Source organism: Lissotriton helveticus, chromosome 4_1 (assembly GCF_964261635.1).
Source record: "Lissotriton helveticus chromosome 4_1, aLisHel1.1, whole genome shotgun sequence".
Classification (NCBI taxonomy): domain Eukaryota; kingdom Metazoa; phylum Chordata; class Amphibia; order Caudata; family Salamandridae; genus Lissotriton; species Lissotriton helveticus.
The window spans coordinates 1,737,229,902-1,737,250,904 of NC_136063.1; the positions used below are offsets into that span (position 1 = coordinate 1,737,229,902).

The 21,003-nt window shown below is 42.8% G+C and overlaps 1 protein-coding gene across 1 annotated transcript in view; it reads right to left on the reverse strand.

Annotated features, from left to right (window-relative positions):
- The window catches only part of CENPI (centromere protein I), a 368,972-nt gene that overhangs the window by 187,649 nt on the left and 160,320 nt on the right, over positions 1-21,003 (reverse strand). The window contains exons 6-8 of the mRNA XM_078688407.1: positions 15,002-15,050; positions 14,532-14,578; positions 13,810-13,899 (exon numbers count right to left, since the gene is read on the reverse strand). Coding sequence (XP_078544533.1) covers positions 13,810-13,899; positions 14,532-14,578; positions 15,002-15,050 — 186 coding nt within the window. The remainder of the gene's footprint in view (positions 1-13,809; positions 13,900-14,531; positions 14,579-15,001; positions 15,051-21,003) is intronic.

The following is a 21,003-nucleotide window of genomic DNA, read 5'->3' on the forward strand; positions in this document are numbered from 1 at the left end:
TGGAGTTCACCATCAAGGTGTTTTTCTTTGGGCCATCCTTAAATTATAACATTCTTAACCTCCCTGAGTGTAGAATCAGAATCCAAAGCATCAAACCATTCTTTTTCATTGAAAAATCCAACATTGCAAACATCCACAGTTGCAATTAAACACTCCTCATCTTCCTCACATTCAGAAAAATCTGACTCAGAACATGGTAAAGGTGATCTAGAGAGAAAATCAGGTCTAATATTTCTTTCACCAGGAATGTAGTCGACAAGGAAGTTGTAATGAAGCAATTTAGAACTCAATCTGGCTCTTCTGGGTGCATGTTCCTATACCACGACTCAATTCAAAATTGGAATAAGAGGTTTATGGTCAGTCAACAGCTTGAAAGTCCTGCCCCAAAAAGCTCTTGAATCTCTCCACACCCCAACAACAAGCTAAGAGCTCTCTCTCAATTAGAGTAGTTTTTTTTACGTGGAAGCAAAGAATGGGATGCGAACCCAACAGTGTGCTCAACACCTTGCTTGATTTGTGTTGGTATTCCACCAAGACCATCCAAACTAGCATCAACTGAGACAATGCATTGCAAAGAAGGATCAAAAGGAGTTACAATTTTACAAGCACCAAGCTCAACCTTAATCTGTTCAAATTCACCTTGACACTTGATCCCACAAAAAGGTCGCTCTCTTTTTAAGAAGTTCACGTAAATGAACAGTCTTAGCAGCAAAATTGGAGATAAATTTGGAAGAAAATTTACACATCCTCAATAACGAGGACACTTGTTCCTTTGATTTGGGACATGGAGCCTTAACAATTGCATCAATCAACCCCTCTCTTGGAAGAATTCCTTCACCAGAAATACGATGACCTAAATATTCAATGGACTCGACACCAAATACACATTTAATCTTGTTAACAACAATCCCCTTCTCCTGTAACCTGCTCAAAACTTTGGTAAGATTCTTGTCATGTGAAGTCTTACATTTTACCGCTACCAGAATATCATCCTGGAAAACAACGGTGTCTTAAATTCCCATCAATACTTTTTCCATAAAGCGCTGAAACACGAAAGCCGCCGAGGCAAGCCCGAAAGGCATCCTTTTTAACTGAAACGTTCCAACAGGGGAAGCAGTCGGATGTTTGGAAGATGAATCCAGTTCAACATGATGGTACGCCGAAGATAAATCAATCTTTGAAAACCACTTTGAACCTGTAAATTTGGAAAGAAAGTCATCAATACGAGGTAAAGGGTGTGTATAAACCCATAGTTCCTTGTTAAGGCTGTGTAAATCAATGCAGGCCTTAAGATTACCATTTTTTATTCGTGTCACGACCAAGGGACTAAACCACAATGATGATTCCACAAGCTCATTGACACCCAAATCACACATTCTTATGTTCCTCTGCTAAATCATCTCTAACGATGAAAGGTACGTAGCGCAACTTGTGTTTTATAGGAACAGCTTGATCCTTCACCTTGATAAGATGTTTAAACCCTTTAATCAGGCCAAGGTTGTCATCAAACACACTACTAAACTTGATAGCCCAAGGAGATGAACGATCATTATGTACCCCATCATCCACCACAGACACAGGTTCCTTTGTCCCAGGCCTAAGAGTCATTCCAAATAACCCTTGGTGATACCACCTTAAAATGTTCAATCCTTTTTTTTGTTGCAACATGCACTTTTCCAGTCATACACCTCTCTTTGTACATCAAACTACTCTAAAAAAAAAAAACCTTTCAACTCAATTCTCCTGCTCCCATACGAGACAGGATTTCTGTCTGGGGGTTCCAGACACTTATCAGCCAACACAGACTGTTCCTCTGTGATCGTCATAGAGAAGAATAGAAAACTGAGAAGTAAAACACTTACTTTGAAGAGGGAACAACGAGCATCAAAAGGACACCGGAAGAGACTGCAGACTGCTATGTGCCAACACACTATGTCCCATCGACATCCAGAATTCACCCTTCATAAAAAAAAATCCTCGTGTTCCACCAAATCGGAGAAAAGTTGCAGCTTTTCCAATGCAGTCTATGGATTCTGAAGAACGTTTTAAGCAGAGAAACGATGTCCCATCAGCAGTTTCTAAGTAGAATTCTACAAAATGACACTTCGAAAATATAGAGTGCAGAATTCAATCTGTTCCACTCTTTCTCATCTACACGCGTGGATGGAGACGGTGAATGGTAGACCTCATCACCAACTGAAGTGACCACAAATACGAAGTAAGTAGTTACACTTGCAGTTTAATTACCGTTCGTCTCCACAGCTTTCAGGGAAATGAGTAACAGCCCTTGGGAGTTCAGGTATATACATTCTAGAACCATGGTTCTGGGGGAACATTCTAATGAATGGTGGAATACATTACTACAAGTAGTAAGTGTAGCATTGCACAGAGCCAACCCTGGTAGTGCAACACCCTCTCATAGAAAATAATGGAGGTAGGACTTATATATATATATATATCCAAACAGCTCCTCCAAAAGAAGAAACAGTGACCACTTGCGGGGATTCAAGGAGGCATTTAATCTCGAGGCTCACAGGTAGGCAAATGCATTTCGGCAGTTATCTCCGCCTTCTTCAGTGCCAGAGGTGCTGTTCACAAACAGTGCAGTTCAACTTGCAGATTTAAATATCCCACTGCATCCAGTTACGTGATTGGTGACTCCGCCCCTATAATGAGTCTTACTGTGGCGAGTTTGAATAGCGCCTATAGGTCCCAGAATGCCACAGTCGTGTGGGATGTAGTATGAGTGGGGAAGTAAAGTCACGAAATTCACAAACTCACCAAGTCTGTGTGCCCTCCGAAACTGTATGTCTCCTCTGGTCCCCTATACCGCATAAACCCCCGAAACCCGAACAGGATCATTGGGGTGGGAGGTTTGGGGATGAATCCTCCAGACCCGATGTGCAGCCAATGGCGACACCACCCCGACTTCTCCCTGGATTGAGGGTGGGTGCAGCCAACATCCAGTACCCTGGAACAAAAGCAATCCGCCGAAACAGAAGCCAGCAGCACCGCACCCAACTTGGAATGCGGAGGTCTCTCAGCACGATGCTATATATATATATATATATATATATATATATATATATATATATATATATATATATATATATATATATATATATATATATATATATATATATATATCTACATCTAGTTAAAAATAAGTTATAACATTTTAATTCTAAAATATAAAATGTTTTGCATTTAAAAACTAATAACAATTGCAATGAAATTACTTGCTATAAATTCTAGCCATCACATAAAATATTAATATTTATAACAAATAATTTTTTAACTTGGGTGGGAATTTATTTTTTTATTTAAACTTCAACAAAATAGGCAAGAAACTCTTCTCTACACTATGGGCTACTCTGAAGGAAAAATGGAGTAGGAACCTTAAAAGCATGATCAACGCCACATAATTGAACTCTCAAGAAAGTTAAGTATCTACAAGGAGCCTGGCTCACTAAAGTATCCAATTTGAAGTCCAGACAATGTTTAGAAAAATAGAACTATGGGCTGATCTTCAAGTGGTGGCAATACAAATATCAGGAATAGGTACAATTCTCATCAGAGCTTCAATACCCAACTTTCCCTTTATGAAATGGGCTATAGGCTTACCGGTTAGGACGAATTTGCATTTTTAATACAAAGTAACCATGCAAAAAAACCTATCCATCTGGCAGTTGTCTATTTAGAAGAGACTAGAACTGTCCAGACAACCCCATAATTGGCAAAGATCTGTTTGACCTTTTTCATGGTTTCCAAATTACGTGAATCCCTCTGGACATTGAGGGTATGTTAAGATCTCTGTTGGGGACATAAAAACTGGAAAAACGTAGACCAGGAAAAGATCTAAATAAAGTGAAGGATGAGATCTTAATTAAAATTATAAAGGAACACCATGTACTGTACACTGTACACTTAAGAGTCTTAAATTCACTCGTCCATCATGCCATTATAATAGCTACTAAAAAAGCAAACTTTACCAAAAACATCCTGTGTGCCAGCATGTTGCAATGGTTCAAAGGAAGGAACACGTTTAATAGGAGGAAATACTTAATCAAGACTCTCCAGAGAATTCTTTATCACTTGATTAGTGTAAGGAGACTGACTGTAAGCAGTAATAGCAACCAACTAATGGAAGTATACTATAAACCAGAGGTTGATAAATAAAAACTATACTGCAGTACCAGGTTTTCCTGGATTGCTCTCGGGACAGACTGTTTGCTGATTCATCATAAGTAGAACCTCTTCCACTTGAATGCAAATGAAGACCTCCTGGAAGCCCATTCATGTCTCTCAAAATAGCCATAAAGTCAACAGGTACATTTAAGTGTCCTTACTGAAAGACTTCAGGAGCCAGATTGCCAATAATGCAATTAAATATTCCACCGACACTCTGGAAAGCAGACCAAACATGATTGGCAGCCACTTGCTCCGTAAAACATCATTCTGAAGGTAGAGGTATCTATACTGGCAGAACAAATCTGCAGCAATGAAAATAATCTTTGAATTGCAGAGTCAACTTGGTCACCTTGGGCAGAAGTGGGATCGCTGATAAGTGTAGAGAAATCCTCCTTATAAACGTATCAAATGTGCAAACAAGGCTAGTTGTTGATGTGTCCAGCAAGAGAAGATTTCTTCCACCCTTCGTTATTTAAAACCCATTAGTGCTACTCTGACATGTGGTGACTCAGTTCATACACATTTGAGATTTGCCTGTTAGGACAATCACTGTGAACTGAAAACTTCTTGGCAACATCCAGTTCCAAATTTATTGAATTCCCTGAGAACAAACACTGCACTTTTTGCCCCCTTGCTTCTTCAGCTAGGACATGGCTGACATTGTCCATTTGAAGCAAATGAGGACCTGGATTGATCACTGGCAAAAAGAACAAATGACGAACAAAATGTCAAACAAATCAAACATTCACCCCTAGTCACAGATCTGGGTTTAATCCATTGTTTTTTGCTCCTCACTCGAACTCAGTTTGGGGTTCCCATGTGGAGCAGGATCACGACTGATTTGCATATGGCTGATGAATGTTTGATTTGTTCAGCACTCCGTCCATCACTTTTTCTTTTTGCTTTTGTCGCTCGAAGTTGGAAAGGTATGCCCAGACGTAGGTCCTCTCATCACTGTGGCACTGGATTCAAGTTAGCCTGGCTGACGACGGGGTCATACCCCGAAACCGGTCCCATGATGCTGGTTTAGAGTCCAGGGAGGACCTGGACTGGCAGTTCTGGCTAGACTGTTCCCATAGGGAGCAGGGTCAAGACTGATTTGCCTATCATTTGGTCCAAACTGGGGTGACGTGGTGAACAAAACAATGGATTAAACCCAGATCGGTGACTGGGGGTGAATGTTTGATTTGTTCAGCATTCCGTCCATCATTTGTTCTTTTCACTTTACTCCAAAAGCGACAGAAGCAGGATAGGCTGAAACGACAAGCTTGGAACTCCGAAACATTAGTGAAAGCTATAATTGACACCATTCACTCAATTTCCCCTTTATTTGTCCCTGTGTGAACACACATTCTCTGCCCTTCAGCCTTCATTACAATTTTTTTTTAGCAACTTACATAGTTGTTTGAATGATAGTGAGCAAGACACCATGCAGACATTGTGGTCACTGCAGAAAAGTAGGATCTGCTTTCAAGGTTACCGCCGCTTTTTGTTTGAGGTCAGTATGTTTTTGACCTAGTCTGACAGGGATCCAGTTAAACAGGACCCCAGTAACTGTGCTTTCTCCTACATTAACCATGGTAAGTACTTTTGTACCTCTACAAATGGCTACTGGTGTACCCTTTTAAGTCCCTAGTATATGGTATTAGGGTACCCAGGGAATAGGTGCACCAGGGGTCCCATGGGCTGCAGCCTGTATTGTGCCACCCATGGGAGTCCACTTAAACTGACTACAGGCCTGCCATTGCAGCCTGTGTGAGTTGGTGCTTGTACCTCTCACGAAAGATACAAGATTTCTTATATCTGAGGTCACTACAGTTAAAACCTATAAGTCACCCCTCTGACAGGTTTTTCAGTCCTGTGGACAGGGCGCTTGGTTATAAGTGTGAGGGTGCCCCTGCATGAGTAGGACACCACTACAAACCCCGGAGTCGATTCTCCAGGCTTCGTAGGCGCGGTCAGCTATTTTAATACATATAGAGGACAATCATTCCAAGATGTTGAAGTATATAGTGGCTGCACCGACCGGGTCATGTTTCGTATCAAACATGTTGTAATCATACTCCAACACCGATTCCAGTGTTGGAAGAATGATCCCAGCTACTGAGGGGCTCCCTTGGGGTACTCACCTGTACTTGCAGAAATAGCCTTTCAGGGTCTGAGTCAGCTAGTGCTGCTGCCAACCTAGACCGGATTCTGGTATAGGTAACTGTTTGGGTGGAAATCTCTGGGCTTTGGTGCTACAATTGTCAGGGCCCAATTGTGTTGTGGCACATTCCTCGCAAAAGGCTTCACCCAAGAGCCATTGTGGGGGTAAGTGTAGAGGGAGATGTAGGATTGTGCCCTCTCGATTTGTTAACGTTATTAGGCTGCCTTTTTAGTGTATGGAATAACAAATAAAGACCAGGGTGCCTTTTTAGTGTATGGAATAACATATAAAGACCACACACGTAAAACCATCAAGGAACATTTGATAATCATTTTGTACTAACATTAACAAATCGAGAGGGCACAATCCTCCATCTCCCTCTACACTAGACCGGATTCTGCCCTACTGCTGCTGAGCCAATCTCGAGCAGGGGTAGGTAGAACAATAGGTTTCCTATCACAGGGAGGTGACCACCTTTCCAGAAGGGACTACTAAGTCCTGGGGGCGCTTGTCAGCACCACCCAACTGCTTTGAAGGTCACATTTGGTGCCCTCCTTGCATACCCCAGTTTGAGCCAATTCAGGGAGCCCTTGGCTTCTGTTCGTGAGCAAAATCCGACAAAGGACATGGGAATATCCTCCCCTCCCTAAGGTACTAAAGGATTTACCTGTGGGTGGTTCCTTAGATTTGTTGTGGGGCAATACTCAAGCCTGAAACCATGTCATTCCTCAACCTTCAGGACACTTGGACTTCACCTGGACCAAGACTGCACCAAGGAAGACTCCAGCTGCTCCTGGCTTTGCTGTTCTGCAAGTGTTCTTCGTCAACTGCATCTCTTCCAGGATCTTCAACAGACCCATGGATACCCGAAGTAATCACCCTTGGACCTCAGACCCGGCCGAATGTTCAACATCGAAAGAGTTCTCGGAGTCTCTCCGTTTCCTTAATTTTGTCCCGCTGTTCACTCCCCAACCCATAGCCAGGGCCACATCCTTGATCAGATCTGGTCCCTCAATTGCCCGGTAACTTCGCTGTCTATCTCCCCTTGCACTTGGTCCGATCACTTTCTCATCTCTTTTTCCCTATTCCTCAGCCCAGCCCTTAAGTCCTCCCTCCCTAAAAACATCTGAGCGCGTTCCTGGAACCATGTGGATGTGGCCTCGCTGTCTGCCACACTTTCCGCATCCAGCCCGGATCTTCACGGGTTGCCGTCTCTCGGACAAGCTGACTCCATCAACTCATGGCTTCGATCAGGTTGCGACTTAGTCGCCCCCCTTAAGGCGGGTATCATCCAGGCGCACCAACAACGCAAATCGTTGGTTTAACGATGAACTGAAGGTTCAAAAACTCAACGTCCGCCGGGCGGAACGCTCTTGGAGGCGAGACTATTGTCCGATCCTCAGAAACCAGTACATCACCCTCTCGGCCTTGTACAAAAAATCTATCTTGGCGACTAAGAACGCCTACTTTTCCTCCAAAATTCTAACTGCCGAAAATCAGCCCAGAGAAATTTTCGCTATTGAGCACGGCCTCGCATACTCCGATAGGGCCACCCTTAAACCCTCCCCCTCCCAGCACCTTTGTGATTCCCTCAATTCTTTTTTTTCTCGAAAAAATCTCCGTTATTAAAGCAACATCCCCCTTCCCTCCCCTTCCTTTGTTGACCCCCAGTCGCAGCATGCCTTGATTCCATCCCCCTTCTTACAGAAGAATCTTTCCTTTCTCTTCTGCCTTTGGTTAAGTTCGGTTGCCCTCTAGACCCTTGTCCAGCACACATCCTGAAACAGATCTACTCTGCCTGTGTTTTGCCCCCCCTCACCCTTAATAGCTCACTATCACAAGGCATCGTCATCCCACCTCTTAAATCGGCCGTCATCCTGCCCATCCTCAAAAAACCAGGCGCTGACCCCTCAGTACTCATCAACTATCGACCCATCTCACTCTTGCCCTTTTTGGCGAAGGTACTGGAGCACCATGTAACCAGAACGCTCAGTACCTTCGTGGAGGAGAATAGGGTACTAGCCCCCCCGGCAGGATGGGTTCCGCCCCGCACACTCCACGGAGTCCGTAGTATTATCGGTCCTTGACAACCTCAGAGAGGGTATGGACACTAACCATCCCCAGGCCCTGGTCCTCCTCGATCTCTCCGCCGTTTGACACGGTTGATCATGCCATCTTACTTTCTCGTGTCAGAGCGGCAGGAATCGGAGGATCGGCCTTGGTCTGGCTGTCCTCCTTCCTGAGTGACCGCACCCAAGCAGTGCGCTTGGGTGATTTTTCGGCGGACTTCCCTGCGGTTCAATGTGGGGTTCCCCAGGGCTCTTCCCTTTCCCCTCTGTTATTTAATTTGTATATTGCCCCCCTCATCTTCGCCCTCCAACAGCTGGAGGTCTCCGATTACAACTACGCGGATGACCTCCAGCTTATTTTTTCCTTATCCTCTTCCCCCGAGTCCATTTCCAATTTCCAGTCTGTCATGACTTTCATCCGGGACTGGATGAATTACAACCACCTGAAGTTAAACCCCGACAAAACGGAGTTGGTGTTGACAGGTGGTTGCTCCAGTCCCTGGTCTTCTCTCTTCTGGCCCCCCTCCTTAGGTCCCCCTCCAACTCCGTCTTCCTCTGTAAAAACTCTTGGGTTCAAACTGGATGACCAACTCTCCCTTCATTCCCAAGTCAGCTCTGTTGTGTCCTCGTCCTTTCTCTCTCTCCGTACTATCCGCAAAGTCTCTCGGTTTTTCTCTCTCTGCCCTCAAACTCATAGTCCTGGCAATGGTTATCTCCCGCCTGGATTACGGCAATGCCCTCTACTGTGGCATGCCCGCATACAGCGTGCGACGTCTCCAGCTGGTCCAGAACCAGGCGGCCCGCCTGGTATTCAACTTGCCCAAATCACACCACTTCACTCCCCTCCTCAAGTCTCTACACTGGCTCCCCATTCAAGAACGAGCCCAGTTTAAGCTGGGCTGCATCATCTTCAACGCCCGGTCCGGCTCAGCCCCTGTTTTTATCACTTCTGAAATTCAACCTTATGTTCCTCCCAGGGAGCTACGCTCCTCCGCCCAACAACTGCTCGTAGTTCCTCGTTTCAAACGCAAAAAATGGGAAGGCTCCAAATTCTCTACACTCGCCCCTGCATTCTGGAACTCCCTCCCGGTTCACCTGAGATCCTGCCCCCAGTCCACACTTTTCCGTAAGGCACTAAAAACCTCTCTTCACACAAGCCTTCTCCCCATAAGCTACTTTTTCTTGTGTTCCCTTTTTCCTGCCCGTCAGGGATTCAGTACTTTACAGCGCCATGAAACCGCTTGGTGTACGCGCGCTTAAGAAATATTTCAAACTCAAACTTGGAGTGAAGGAGTCACTTCTCTGCATCTGCAGGCACAGCAACAAAGGGGACCGTAATCTGCTGTTCCTGACATCCCACAGACTACCAAGGCGGAGCAACACAGGTGGTGTTTCTGCAACTCCCGAGGCCTGACCTGTCCGCTCTGCAATTTTGAGCCAGTATCCCTCGTCAGAACCGCTGGGACCGAACCCTTGTGCCCCTTGTCGACTTGCAGTTGCCAAAGCTTGTTGGCTCTGCACTCCAGAGATCTTTCGGCTACAAGAAGCTCGAGCATCTCTTTCTGCCAAGTACAATGTCCTCACTGCATCCTCTGCACCGTGGGCCTTCCTTCTTTGTGAGCTGCTAGAGTTCCTCGTGCAACTCATGTGCCTTTGGCCTGTGGGTCCTCCTCCGGGTCTTCTGCTTCAGTGGGCTCCCCTGCTTGCTCAGGGCTTGCTCTGCCTCTCTTGCTGTTGTCAAGTCCCTTGGACCTTGCTGGTCCCAACGTTGCTACCTTTTCATTCTCCACGTCAAGTTGTGGCTACTAAGGCTTGTTGGTGATCCAGTTGGACACCGACCACCTAGTTACAGACATCAGACATGGGACATGCACTGCTCCTGGTCTTCAGTGTCGCCTGGTCCTCAATGCTGCAGTGACAAAGTCACTGTCAACTCGTCTGAACCGTCTGACATCAGGGGCATTGGTATTCCATGCCTCCTGGTTTCCTGAGTGGCATAGACTCTGTCCCCTCTGCTTACAGGTTCTTCACTTCCAGAATCCACACTTGGATTCTGCCTTCTTATCCAGAGGCCCCTTTCTCCAAGTCTTCCATTGTCCTCTACTGAGGTTTCCAACATCTCTTCACCCCTATGCATCTGGCTTTCCTGGTGTAGGTAACCTGGTCTCCGGGGCATCCATGGGTGGGTTGGCTCTCCAACCTTTCGTCCTCTAAGGGAATTCTTCGGGGTCCTCTGGGAAGGGACCTTCTGCTAAACTGCAACAGTGACTTCTCCATTGACTTCTATTAGGCACATGGCTGTGTTCTTACTCTGCACACAGCCTCCGTGGAGTTCCTGGGTACTTACCTTACTTGGGGCCAGATGTAGGTAATTAGTATTTACCGATTCGTAAATACCGAATTTTACCGATTCGGTATTTACAAAATCGGTAAATGCTATGTAGGTATTTTTACCGAATCAATTACCGATTCGAGAATATTCGGTAATTACTGAATCGGTATTTACCGATTTGGTAATTGCCAGTGATTCCTTTGGGCCTTGAGGCCCATAGGAACCTATGGCAATTACCGAATCGGGAAATACCGAATTGACAAGGGGGACAGGGTGTCACTTTGACACCCTGTTGCACCCCTGATTCAGGCTTGTGTGCCATGTGACACACATACATGCCCTCAGGGCATGTGTGTGTGCCACACATTGGCCCAGGTGTACATGAACAGATGTGCATGTACACAGGAATTCGTTATTTACCGTGCAATAGTATTACATGGTAAATAACTAATTCTTAGGGACCTGTGGCACTGTATCCAGTGCCACCTGGTAAACACACATTACTCCGCAATTTTCATCCCGCATACCATGACTCCGCATACTTTCATTATGAAAGTACCATGACTCCGCAATGCCTTCATAACGTAAGGCATTACATCTTATATGCTTTTACCACGCATGTATTTACAATGAAATTAGTTGTAAATGCATGAATGTTAAAATCATATCTTTTTTAAATTTAAGGTAAGTATATGGTTTTGGGTGTAGTGGTATGGGTTTTGGGGTACAGGGGTATTTTTAGGGTTCAGGGCTAGGTATGGGTTTTGGGGTACAGGGGTATTTAGGGTTCAGGGCTAGGTTTGGGTTTTGGGGTACAGGGTTTTTTTGGGTTCAGGGCAAGGTTTGGGGGTACAGGGGGGTACAGGGGTATTTTTAGGGTTCAGGGCTAGGTATGGGTTTTGGGGTACGGGGGTATTTTTAGGGTTCAGGGCAAGGTTTGGGTTTTGGGGTACAGGGGTATTTTAGGGTTCAGAGCTAGATATGGGTTTTGGGGTACAGGGGTATTTTTAGGGTTCAGGGCTAGATATGGGTTATGGGTTACAGGGGTATTTTTAGGGGTCAGGGCAAGGTTTGGTTTTGGGGTACAGAGGTATTTTTAGGGTTCAGGGCTAGATATGGGTTTTGGGGTACAGGGTTTTTTAGGGTTCAGGGCTAGGTTTGGGGTACAGGGGTATTTTTAGGGTTCAGGGCTAGGTTTGGGTTTCGGGGTACAGTGGTATTTTTAGGGTTCTGGGCTAGGTTTGGGTTTCGGGGTACAGTGGTATTTTTAGGGTTCTGGGCTAGGTATGGTTTTTGGGGTATAGGGTGTATTTTAAGGGTCAGGATGGGTTACTCTTTAAGGGTGCTCAGGTATTTTAAGGAGTAACGGTGGGTTATGATTATGGGGTGCAGGGGTATTTAAAGGGACCAGGGTGGGATTATTTTTTAGGGGTAAAGGGAAACAAAAAATAAAAAATTAAATATATATATATATACACATATACATATATATATACATATATATATACACATATATATATATATATATATATATATATATATATATATATATATATATATATATATTTAACATTTTACAGAGTATATGACTTCACACCACGGATGCCTTTGCATTGTAATGGCATGCGTAGTAAAGGCATATGCGGAGTAAAAGTTTGAGGAATTATGGCTTTGTGGAGTAATTGTCCCGCGTTGTTAAAAATGCAGAGTGATGGTATGCGGGGTGAAGGAATGCGGGATAACATCACATTCATGCCACCTACATATAGATTTACCGATTCGGTAAATTTACCGAATCGGTATTTTACAGAATCGGTATTTTACAGAATCGGTATTTTACCGATTCTGCAAAATTTAGGCCCCCTACATCTCAATCACCAAATACCGGTCGGTAACGGCCGAAATCGGCCGTTACCGACCGTTATTCGGTGACCTACATCTGGCCCTTGGTTCCTTGTGTCCCCGGCTCCTCTGGGTCTTCTGGTCAAAGACCTTGCCTCCTTTGCAGTTCGAATTTCACTTTCTCAATACATGGTTTGGTCTTCCCCTGATTACCTCTGTATTTTGTGCTACTTACCTTGTTGCAATTGAAATATTTTTGTGTTGATCTCTCCAGGTAGAAGATATGCAACATGGGATAGTGGTATTTTCAAAGTTTTTGCCAGGAGCAGTGTTTAATTCCTAATGTCTGTATGCACTGCATTCAGGCATCATTTCCAGTTTTCTTTTTTGCTCTAATTACACTGTTTTTAGGTCGAGCATTCAAGACCTATTGTATATACTTTATTATATACTTATGTGTATGTACTTTGTGGGCTCTGGAGATCAACCCTAGGTCTTGTCTGCTTTTACTTGGGGACTTTTTTTCTGTTCAACTGTCTCCATTTAACTTTGATAGAAACGACCAGCAGAGGTCAGTAAAATACCAGATTCAGGTTAGCATTCTCTAAATTCCAGTCCACAGAAATTATCTTCCACAAACACCCGTAGACAATAATATTTTTTTCAAATCTTGTATTTTTAGGGATATGACCACAGAAGGCCCTTATTTTATATTAAAAACAGAGCTTTGGACTCTACCATCTCCCGCTGAAAGGCAATATTTCTCTCCAAGTGTTCCCATACTTGGGGTGTCACACAGTTTGGTGCTTACTTTCCCTTCATGTTAAAGAACAGTAGATGTTTCAGCACCTGGGCTAATGTGCTGCATAGCTAAATACATATAAGGTCCCAAAGTCGACTGATTGCATTGCAAATGCTTATGTACAGTGGAGTCTTCAACAAAAGGACCTGCAAAAACTGTAAATGTTGTCTTTTTGGCATGATCTCTGTGCATGGGGATAGATTATCTTTGAGCATCAGAGAGAATTGCATGATGAAGAACCACCAATGTCATGAATCGCTTGGATGGCATAGGAATGAAATGCCAGGTTTTAGGAGGTACATAAGTGAAATTTATATAACTGCAGATTACTCTTTCAAAATCGACATGGTTTGCAAAGTATTATATAATAAGGGTAGTACTAAGTCCTTTGTTACCATTAGAGAGGTCTATACAAAACACATACCTTTGCTTTATTTGGCAGCGATATTGAAACCAATTGAGGGCAATAAATCTTGTACAGCGACAACAAGCCTTGAAGATGAGGAAGTGCTCCCTGCAGTAATGGGAACAGATTTAAGATTCAAAATCAAAAAACATCAAGTGCAAACATGTAGACCAAACAAACACACAGCAAGAGGACATTAGCACTGTATAAGATGGGCATTTAAAGAGCATACTGTTTGAATTCAACAGCTATTTATATATGTTTTCACAGTTCAGAATAATCTATACGTTTTAATAAACCAATTTGTTTAAATGCTTGCAGGATACATAGAATGAGTGCAAGACACATATTATAAAGGAAGAATAGGAACAATCTCGAGCATCATTTGTTCAAACATTTCAAATCATTAAAGTAGCCTATCTGAATTTATCCATTAAAAAAAGTTCATAATAAGGGCCAATCTAGGAGTTAGCACAGAAAAAATGATCACTTTACCGAAAAATTAAATCACCAAAATGAAAGAGCAAATAGAAACCAAAACCTTTTCAAATCTGTGCATCACAAATTTTACTAAGGAAGACGAAAAATGAAAAACCTATATACTTTGATAAAATATCCTTTGGCTCAACCAGGAGTTTGACAGATGAATAGACTAATTGGTATAAAACATCTTGCCATGTAGCTTGTTACCAGATGTAGAGCTCCAAAGGTCCTAATTTGCCTTGTTCTTGAGGACTCACCATTTTGGATTGCATCTCTATTAGTTTTCTAACTCGAAAAGGCTTCACTACAAAAGAAAAAACATATTTAGAAGAAGAAACACACTTTTAATACTGTTGAACTGCTTGACATTGTTATTTATCATGATAATCCAGTATTTTTCATTTAGCACTGTCATTATTTTAAACACACAGACTAATACACTATTCAACATTACAGTGTCCTTTGCTTAAGTCAGCACACACTCTGGACCTGATCAGAAAAAAAAACGTGTTACCGCATGCAGAATGTTTTAAAAAGGAGATTTTTTCTTGTGAAACGGCTTGCTGCTTTCAACCCGCTGCGCATATTGAAAGTGCGATCATTTTCAGTGAGAACTTCAATCAGCTAATCTTTGTTTTCTTTTTTAAACACACTTTTCAACTAAACAGCATGATCGAGTAATCGCGGTTGTCATCTTACACCTAGATAATAAAAAAAGTGGACTTACCGCTCTCTTTCCTGGTAAGTAAATAGAGCAGATGACAAATGAAGGGAGACTGTAGGTATAAAAAATATTTAAAAAACTAATTTAAAAGAATTGTACATACAGGTCATTGATAAGAAACAGTCATGAGAGAACACGTAATACCAGATTGTAGGGTCCTATTTCTTCTGGTATGCAATGTGCTGTGGACTATATCCACACACTATCAGAAAAATAAGGAAGCAGCAATGATCAGGTTCAATATAAGATTGTAACATTGCTTGCCAAACTTAATGCTACTTTAGACGAGAAGCTAGGTTTGCATTTACAGTTTTATAAGCAAGACTTCTTATTTTCCCTTTGTGTTTTTCAAAATGTCAAAAGGCTCAATAGGATAGAATAGTTCGTAATACAAAACAAAAAGTTTGTTTCCTAGTAGAGTGGAAACTTCGAGGGGGCTACATACTAAGAAAAACAAAACAGCAGTCCTGGTGCTAGACCATTCCTTTTATTTGATTTTCACTGCCTTTATGGCTAAGAGGTCCCCATCCCATTGATTCACACATTCCACACACACAAAATATACATGTTAGTCAGTATATGCAAGATACCCGCACCATTCTTTGTTTAACGGATTTAAGGCAGTCAACCAGGTGGTGACACTCAACCGTACAAAACTAAAGGGACTGCTGCATACTTCGGAAACGAATCACAATCTCTGCTGCCACGCTTAGTTTTAAACACTTGGGGCCTCATTACGATGTCGGGTGGAAAGCCTCAGCCCGGCAGTCAGAATTTCCAAGAACGCGTTGGAACCCTTCCGACCGACTTGGTTTGTTTACAATCCGTCTGACCAATTACGATGTGCACGAACGTAAAGGAAACAGAGCGTTTATTCCAAATCGGTTCAGACTGGCTTTCGGAGTATTCGTTTCAGTCGGAACTGCATTGTGCACCTCTAGAGACAGCGTTTCCGACCGACCAATTACAATTTCCAACAGCCTTTCCGAGTCAGCCTATCCGACACGAAAAGGCCGTCAAAGTGACTTTGGGGAACCTAGCAGGGCCTCCTTTATCCTGAGGCCTCTAGTTGGGGCAAAGGAAGGCACCTAAGGGACTCCCCTGTAAAACACTGCACTGTGTGGCAGGCACTGAGGTGCTCACAACAGGGTGCATGGTTTTACACACCCCATTTCCCCATAGGCCTCTGTGTTGTTGGTCCAAACACGGGCTCCCATGGGGATCAATGAAACTCCGACTGAACAGTGTTTGGTCGCATCGTAATCGGTTGGGCGGAAACGCCGACCGCGAGTGATCGACTCCCGAATCAGAGACGTGTCCATACATCTTAATGACGTTTTTAGTGTGAAATGTCAAAGTCTTTCATGCACTGGTTAATCATTATTGGCACTGCATAAATGGAGTGAAGTGCGAATCGATAGGTAGTATTCGCATCTCTCCTTTTTATGTATATATGTTTACTGTTTGCAACAAGAGAATGCGAGTAAAAGGTTTTTGTATCTTGTTTGCACAGTAGTTTTTGTGTTATATGTTGAACGTTGTTAGTCCTTGTCACATATAAGTTTTGCGTACACTGCACCATTCACTGTCTCCTTTTCCTTTGGGTTTCGGACACGTTTACGTTAAGCTAGGTGACACCGATGATGAGAACAGGGCCATCCTGGTGAGTACCAACCAGGGGTCCCATTGGTGGTGCGCCCGTGAGGTGTCATCTAGCTATTCTCACATTTTTTCAAATGTTGTCCTTCTAGTGGAAGTATGTACTGTGTTGTCTGGTTACATGTTTATCAGAGAATGGCTATCTTTTATTTTGGCAATATACTGGAACATGGTAATAATCTCTAGAATCAGAGGTGTGGTTGGAATGATCTTTTGGCAATCCATAGATGTTCCCAGATCCATAAGACTAATTGCCTTTAGGACCAGGTCTTTTTGTGATTATTGATTGATTGAGTGGAGGGCGACCTAGTCCTGTACTTCCCTCTTGACTCCTAGTATATGGATACTGCATAAATGGAAACTGCGTTTTTACATGCAATAAAAAGGCAAAGGTTTAAAATACTGAATGGGCAAATACTTTCCGACTCACATGACACCATGGACTTGCCATAAATAGAATTTGTTAATAAAGAAGTCATTGTGATACTAAGTTGATAATCCTTCACAACACCCATCAAAGCATTAACTTTTGTCAGATATTCTGAAGTTAAAAAAAAAAAAAAAAAATACTAAAAACAGATTTTCCAAACTTAGGACTTTTAGCTCTTAAAATTACTCAAAATCTTTTTGAAACATTACAGAACTCACCAATGCTTTCTGAATTTTAAGTTAATAAAAAAGAATACATAAGAAAAATACAAAGTGAACAAGAGAAGACATTTGTTTAAAAAAAAAAAAAGAATACAAATGTATATTCTTGCCTGGTGTAGTATGTAGTTTTGGGTAGAAGAGTAGACTGCATGTGCAGTTTCATATAATGTGTAAAAATCAGTGAACCACAAAGTATTTGACCAATTTATTGAACTAGCATCCCAACAATATTGTATAATACAGACATGGACTGTTTCGGGAGGAACTTCCTCCTTTAAGTTTAAGATCTTATTCTTTACAGTCTTATGTTTCATCCTATTTCCTCAAACTAATAAACATAATACAACAAATTGCCTCACTTAAAACTTTAGCTTAACAGGAATATTACTATAGAGTATGTACTGACATTTGCACTTAAGGTGGAAAAAGGTTGCAGATTTGAATTCGCTAACCATTTCAGGAAATAAAAATTAGATATAAAAAAACCAATTAAATTGCTTTGCTTAAAATGACAAAATCGACTAATACACATGTAAATCTTTATCTACCATTACCAATTAAAGTGCATATTCAAGTTCGAGATCACTCGAATTAATAAGCAAAAAGCATAGTAAATTGATAATCTAACACAATTGATTGAATCCATGAAGATTAAATCCCCAGAGAGTAATGGGATTGCCATGTTTTTATAGGAACCCTGAGCATTTTATAAGTACTTAAGAATGTTTTCTTATGTGTGATCTGGGAATGGGTTTGAGCGTTGGAATTCAGCGTGCCAGAGTACAAAACATCTTGGAGCTAAGGATTATGCAGATATAAATCTGAGCCGGGTCGTTCGAAAGAGGAGGACCAAGCAGCAAAGTGCTCCTGTGGCTGGATGTTTGAAGGTATACAGGAAATGTTCAGAGTGCTGCAGGAGTTACGCCTTCTCAGGATGAAGGACTCCTCAACAAAGCGCACTGAACAGTGAAAAAAATTGATCCTTCGGGTCCATGCACAGTATTTGAGTCTTGCTTGCATTCAACAAGTACTATTTATGGCTTGTTTATCTGAGATGTGTCAGCTAATCTGCAATCCAGAATAGTGAGTTTGAAGTGGATCCCACTTGTGTGAGACCTTTTACTGTGGACACTGATTACAAGCTAGGACAGGCACAGTAAATATTGAGAATTACTGGTGATATGGTTGATCATCTGGGCAGTTCCTAGTTGACTGAGGCTATTTTGGAAAAACAATAGCTATGTTTTACCTGTAAATGTGGTTTACAAGAAAGTATCAGAATTGCACAAGAGTAGTCCGACTCATCCCCATGCCATTGTGAAAGGCTAAACAGTTAAAGATATGAAGTGGTCGAAGGCAGACCATATGTCATGGTTTCTTGTTGGCGGGAGTTCATCCCCAATGTTTGGGAGAGAGGTTTTGACCCCAAAAAGGCTGGAAACAGTATGAGTTGGAGGGATATCCTAGCTTCCAGTTGGACAGAGATGCCAACACATGGCACTCCTTAAGATCGTAGCCATGCTGTGAAGGTCCATGGTCATACTCAGAATTGTCCAAAAACCTTTCAATACTGCATTTTGTGTTCACTAGACAAATAAGGTACTTACCTTCAATCACATGTTATTGGGTGGGCACTCAATTCAACACTAAATCTCTCCCCTTGGGAATCTACCCAGACACCAGACTGGATCAAGAAATTTCAATAACCCATTTGCACAGACCAGTCCCACTCTCCTAAATGGAGTCGCATAAAGGCGCCACCCCAGGGCAAGGACAACAATTTTATCAGTAGACATCAAGAACATGAAACATAGCTTTGCACAATATATTACCTGTATAAATGGCAAAGCAAGAAAACATTGCAGAATTGGCCCTTCACTGGCCTCATTCAAAAGTCAATATGAGACTTTGATTCCCGAAAGTCCATTCCACTGAATGAGAGTGTGAGCAGGCATAGAGGAATTGGTAGGTAAGACAGAGTATCCACCAGAAAACACACTACTGAAAGTAAGGAACTAATCCTTCTGATGGGTATGTTTAAGCAGATACCTCATCTTGTGAATCAATACCAAAGCAACATGCCTGACATTACACCCGTAGGACCAGGGAAAGGCCATGTGCCTGTCTGGCAGATGTCCAACATAGGAACAGCTCAAGTTAAAGCAATGGTTGCAGCCTTTGGTCTGATGTAATCAGCCTTAAAGTCCCCTGGAGGATACCATTTTTGCCAGGGTCAAACATTTAGCATGTTTCTTGACAGACTCCCCTATCTTCACAACAGTGAGCCGAACAGTTAATAATCATCATGGTGCTCCTCAGTCCAATCAATGTAGAAACTAATGGCATACTGCAGATCCAACCTATGTGAATACAAAATCCTAGGACATCCACAGCATAAGTGACCATACACGCTGGAACCAATAGAGAGAAAGAATTGTCGGGAGATAATATGTGTATTTAAAAAATATATATATTTAATTAAACATAAAGTAAAAATCATATAGAGACTAGATTGATAAGTCAAACTATATGATGCAATAAGACATTAACATATTAAAATCTTAAACACAATACATCAAATACATTCATTGAAAAGCAAATCCAACCACAGACTGCCATACGTGGAAAGGCAATATCAATATCAGGAGAAAGGATGCATGAATGAATGAATGAATGAAAATAAACTTATAAACGCGCAACTTAAGTTTTTAGAGCCTTTCTGAAAGAAGGCATTGAAGGTAGGATCCTGATCTCCAGGGGAACTATATTCCACCATCTTGGAGCAAGATTGGAGAAAGCTCTGCCTCCCCATTTAGCTCTGCGCACCGGAGGTACAGTAAGGAGCAATTTCGACGAGGAGCGGAGGTTCCTCTCAGGAGAGTACAAGGAGAGGAGATTTTTTATACCTCCAGTCTCCTTGTTTAAGGCACCATACGCCAGGCACAACACTTTGAATGAGATCCTGGCATCAATGGGGAGCCAGTGCAGAGATTTCCTGGCAGCGGTCGCAGACGACCTTTTCGGAAGATCCAGGACAAACTTCGCCGCAGCATTTTGCACTGATTGAAGACCTCGCAACAGACCTTTATTGGCCCCTGCATATAAAGCATTGCAATAGTCGAGCCTAGATGTTATCAAAGCTACGACCGTCTGTTTTCGAGCTTGCACAGATAGATAGTATTTGATTTTGCGCAAGATTGCAATGATGCCCCAGCAGGTAGAGATGGTCCGCCTTACTTGAAGAGCCATGTCAAGGGAGGGATCGATCATGACCCCCAGATTTCGTGCTGCCCGCGTTGGAGCCGGACAGGTCCCCAGAGATTCAGGCCACCATTCCGCCAACCAGATGTCTTCCTTCTCGCCGAATACGAGGATCTCTGTCTTTTCGCCATTTAGCCGCAGTGAATTGTTAATCATCCAGAGGGCGACTGCCTCCATACAGAGTCTGAACTTGGAGGCAGAGGAGCTGACAGACTTGGCGAGAGACATTAAGATCTGCGTGTCGTCGGCGTAAGACACTACCTCCATCCCAAAAGATCTAATGAGCCTGGCCAGGGGGGTCACATAGATATTAAACAGGGTCGGACTTAACGCCGACCCCTGTGGGACCCCCCAATTCAGTGGCAGGGATGGAGATAGAAACTCTCCCAGCTTCACTCTGTTCCCTCCGGTCCAGGAAAGAGGACAACAAGCTT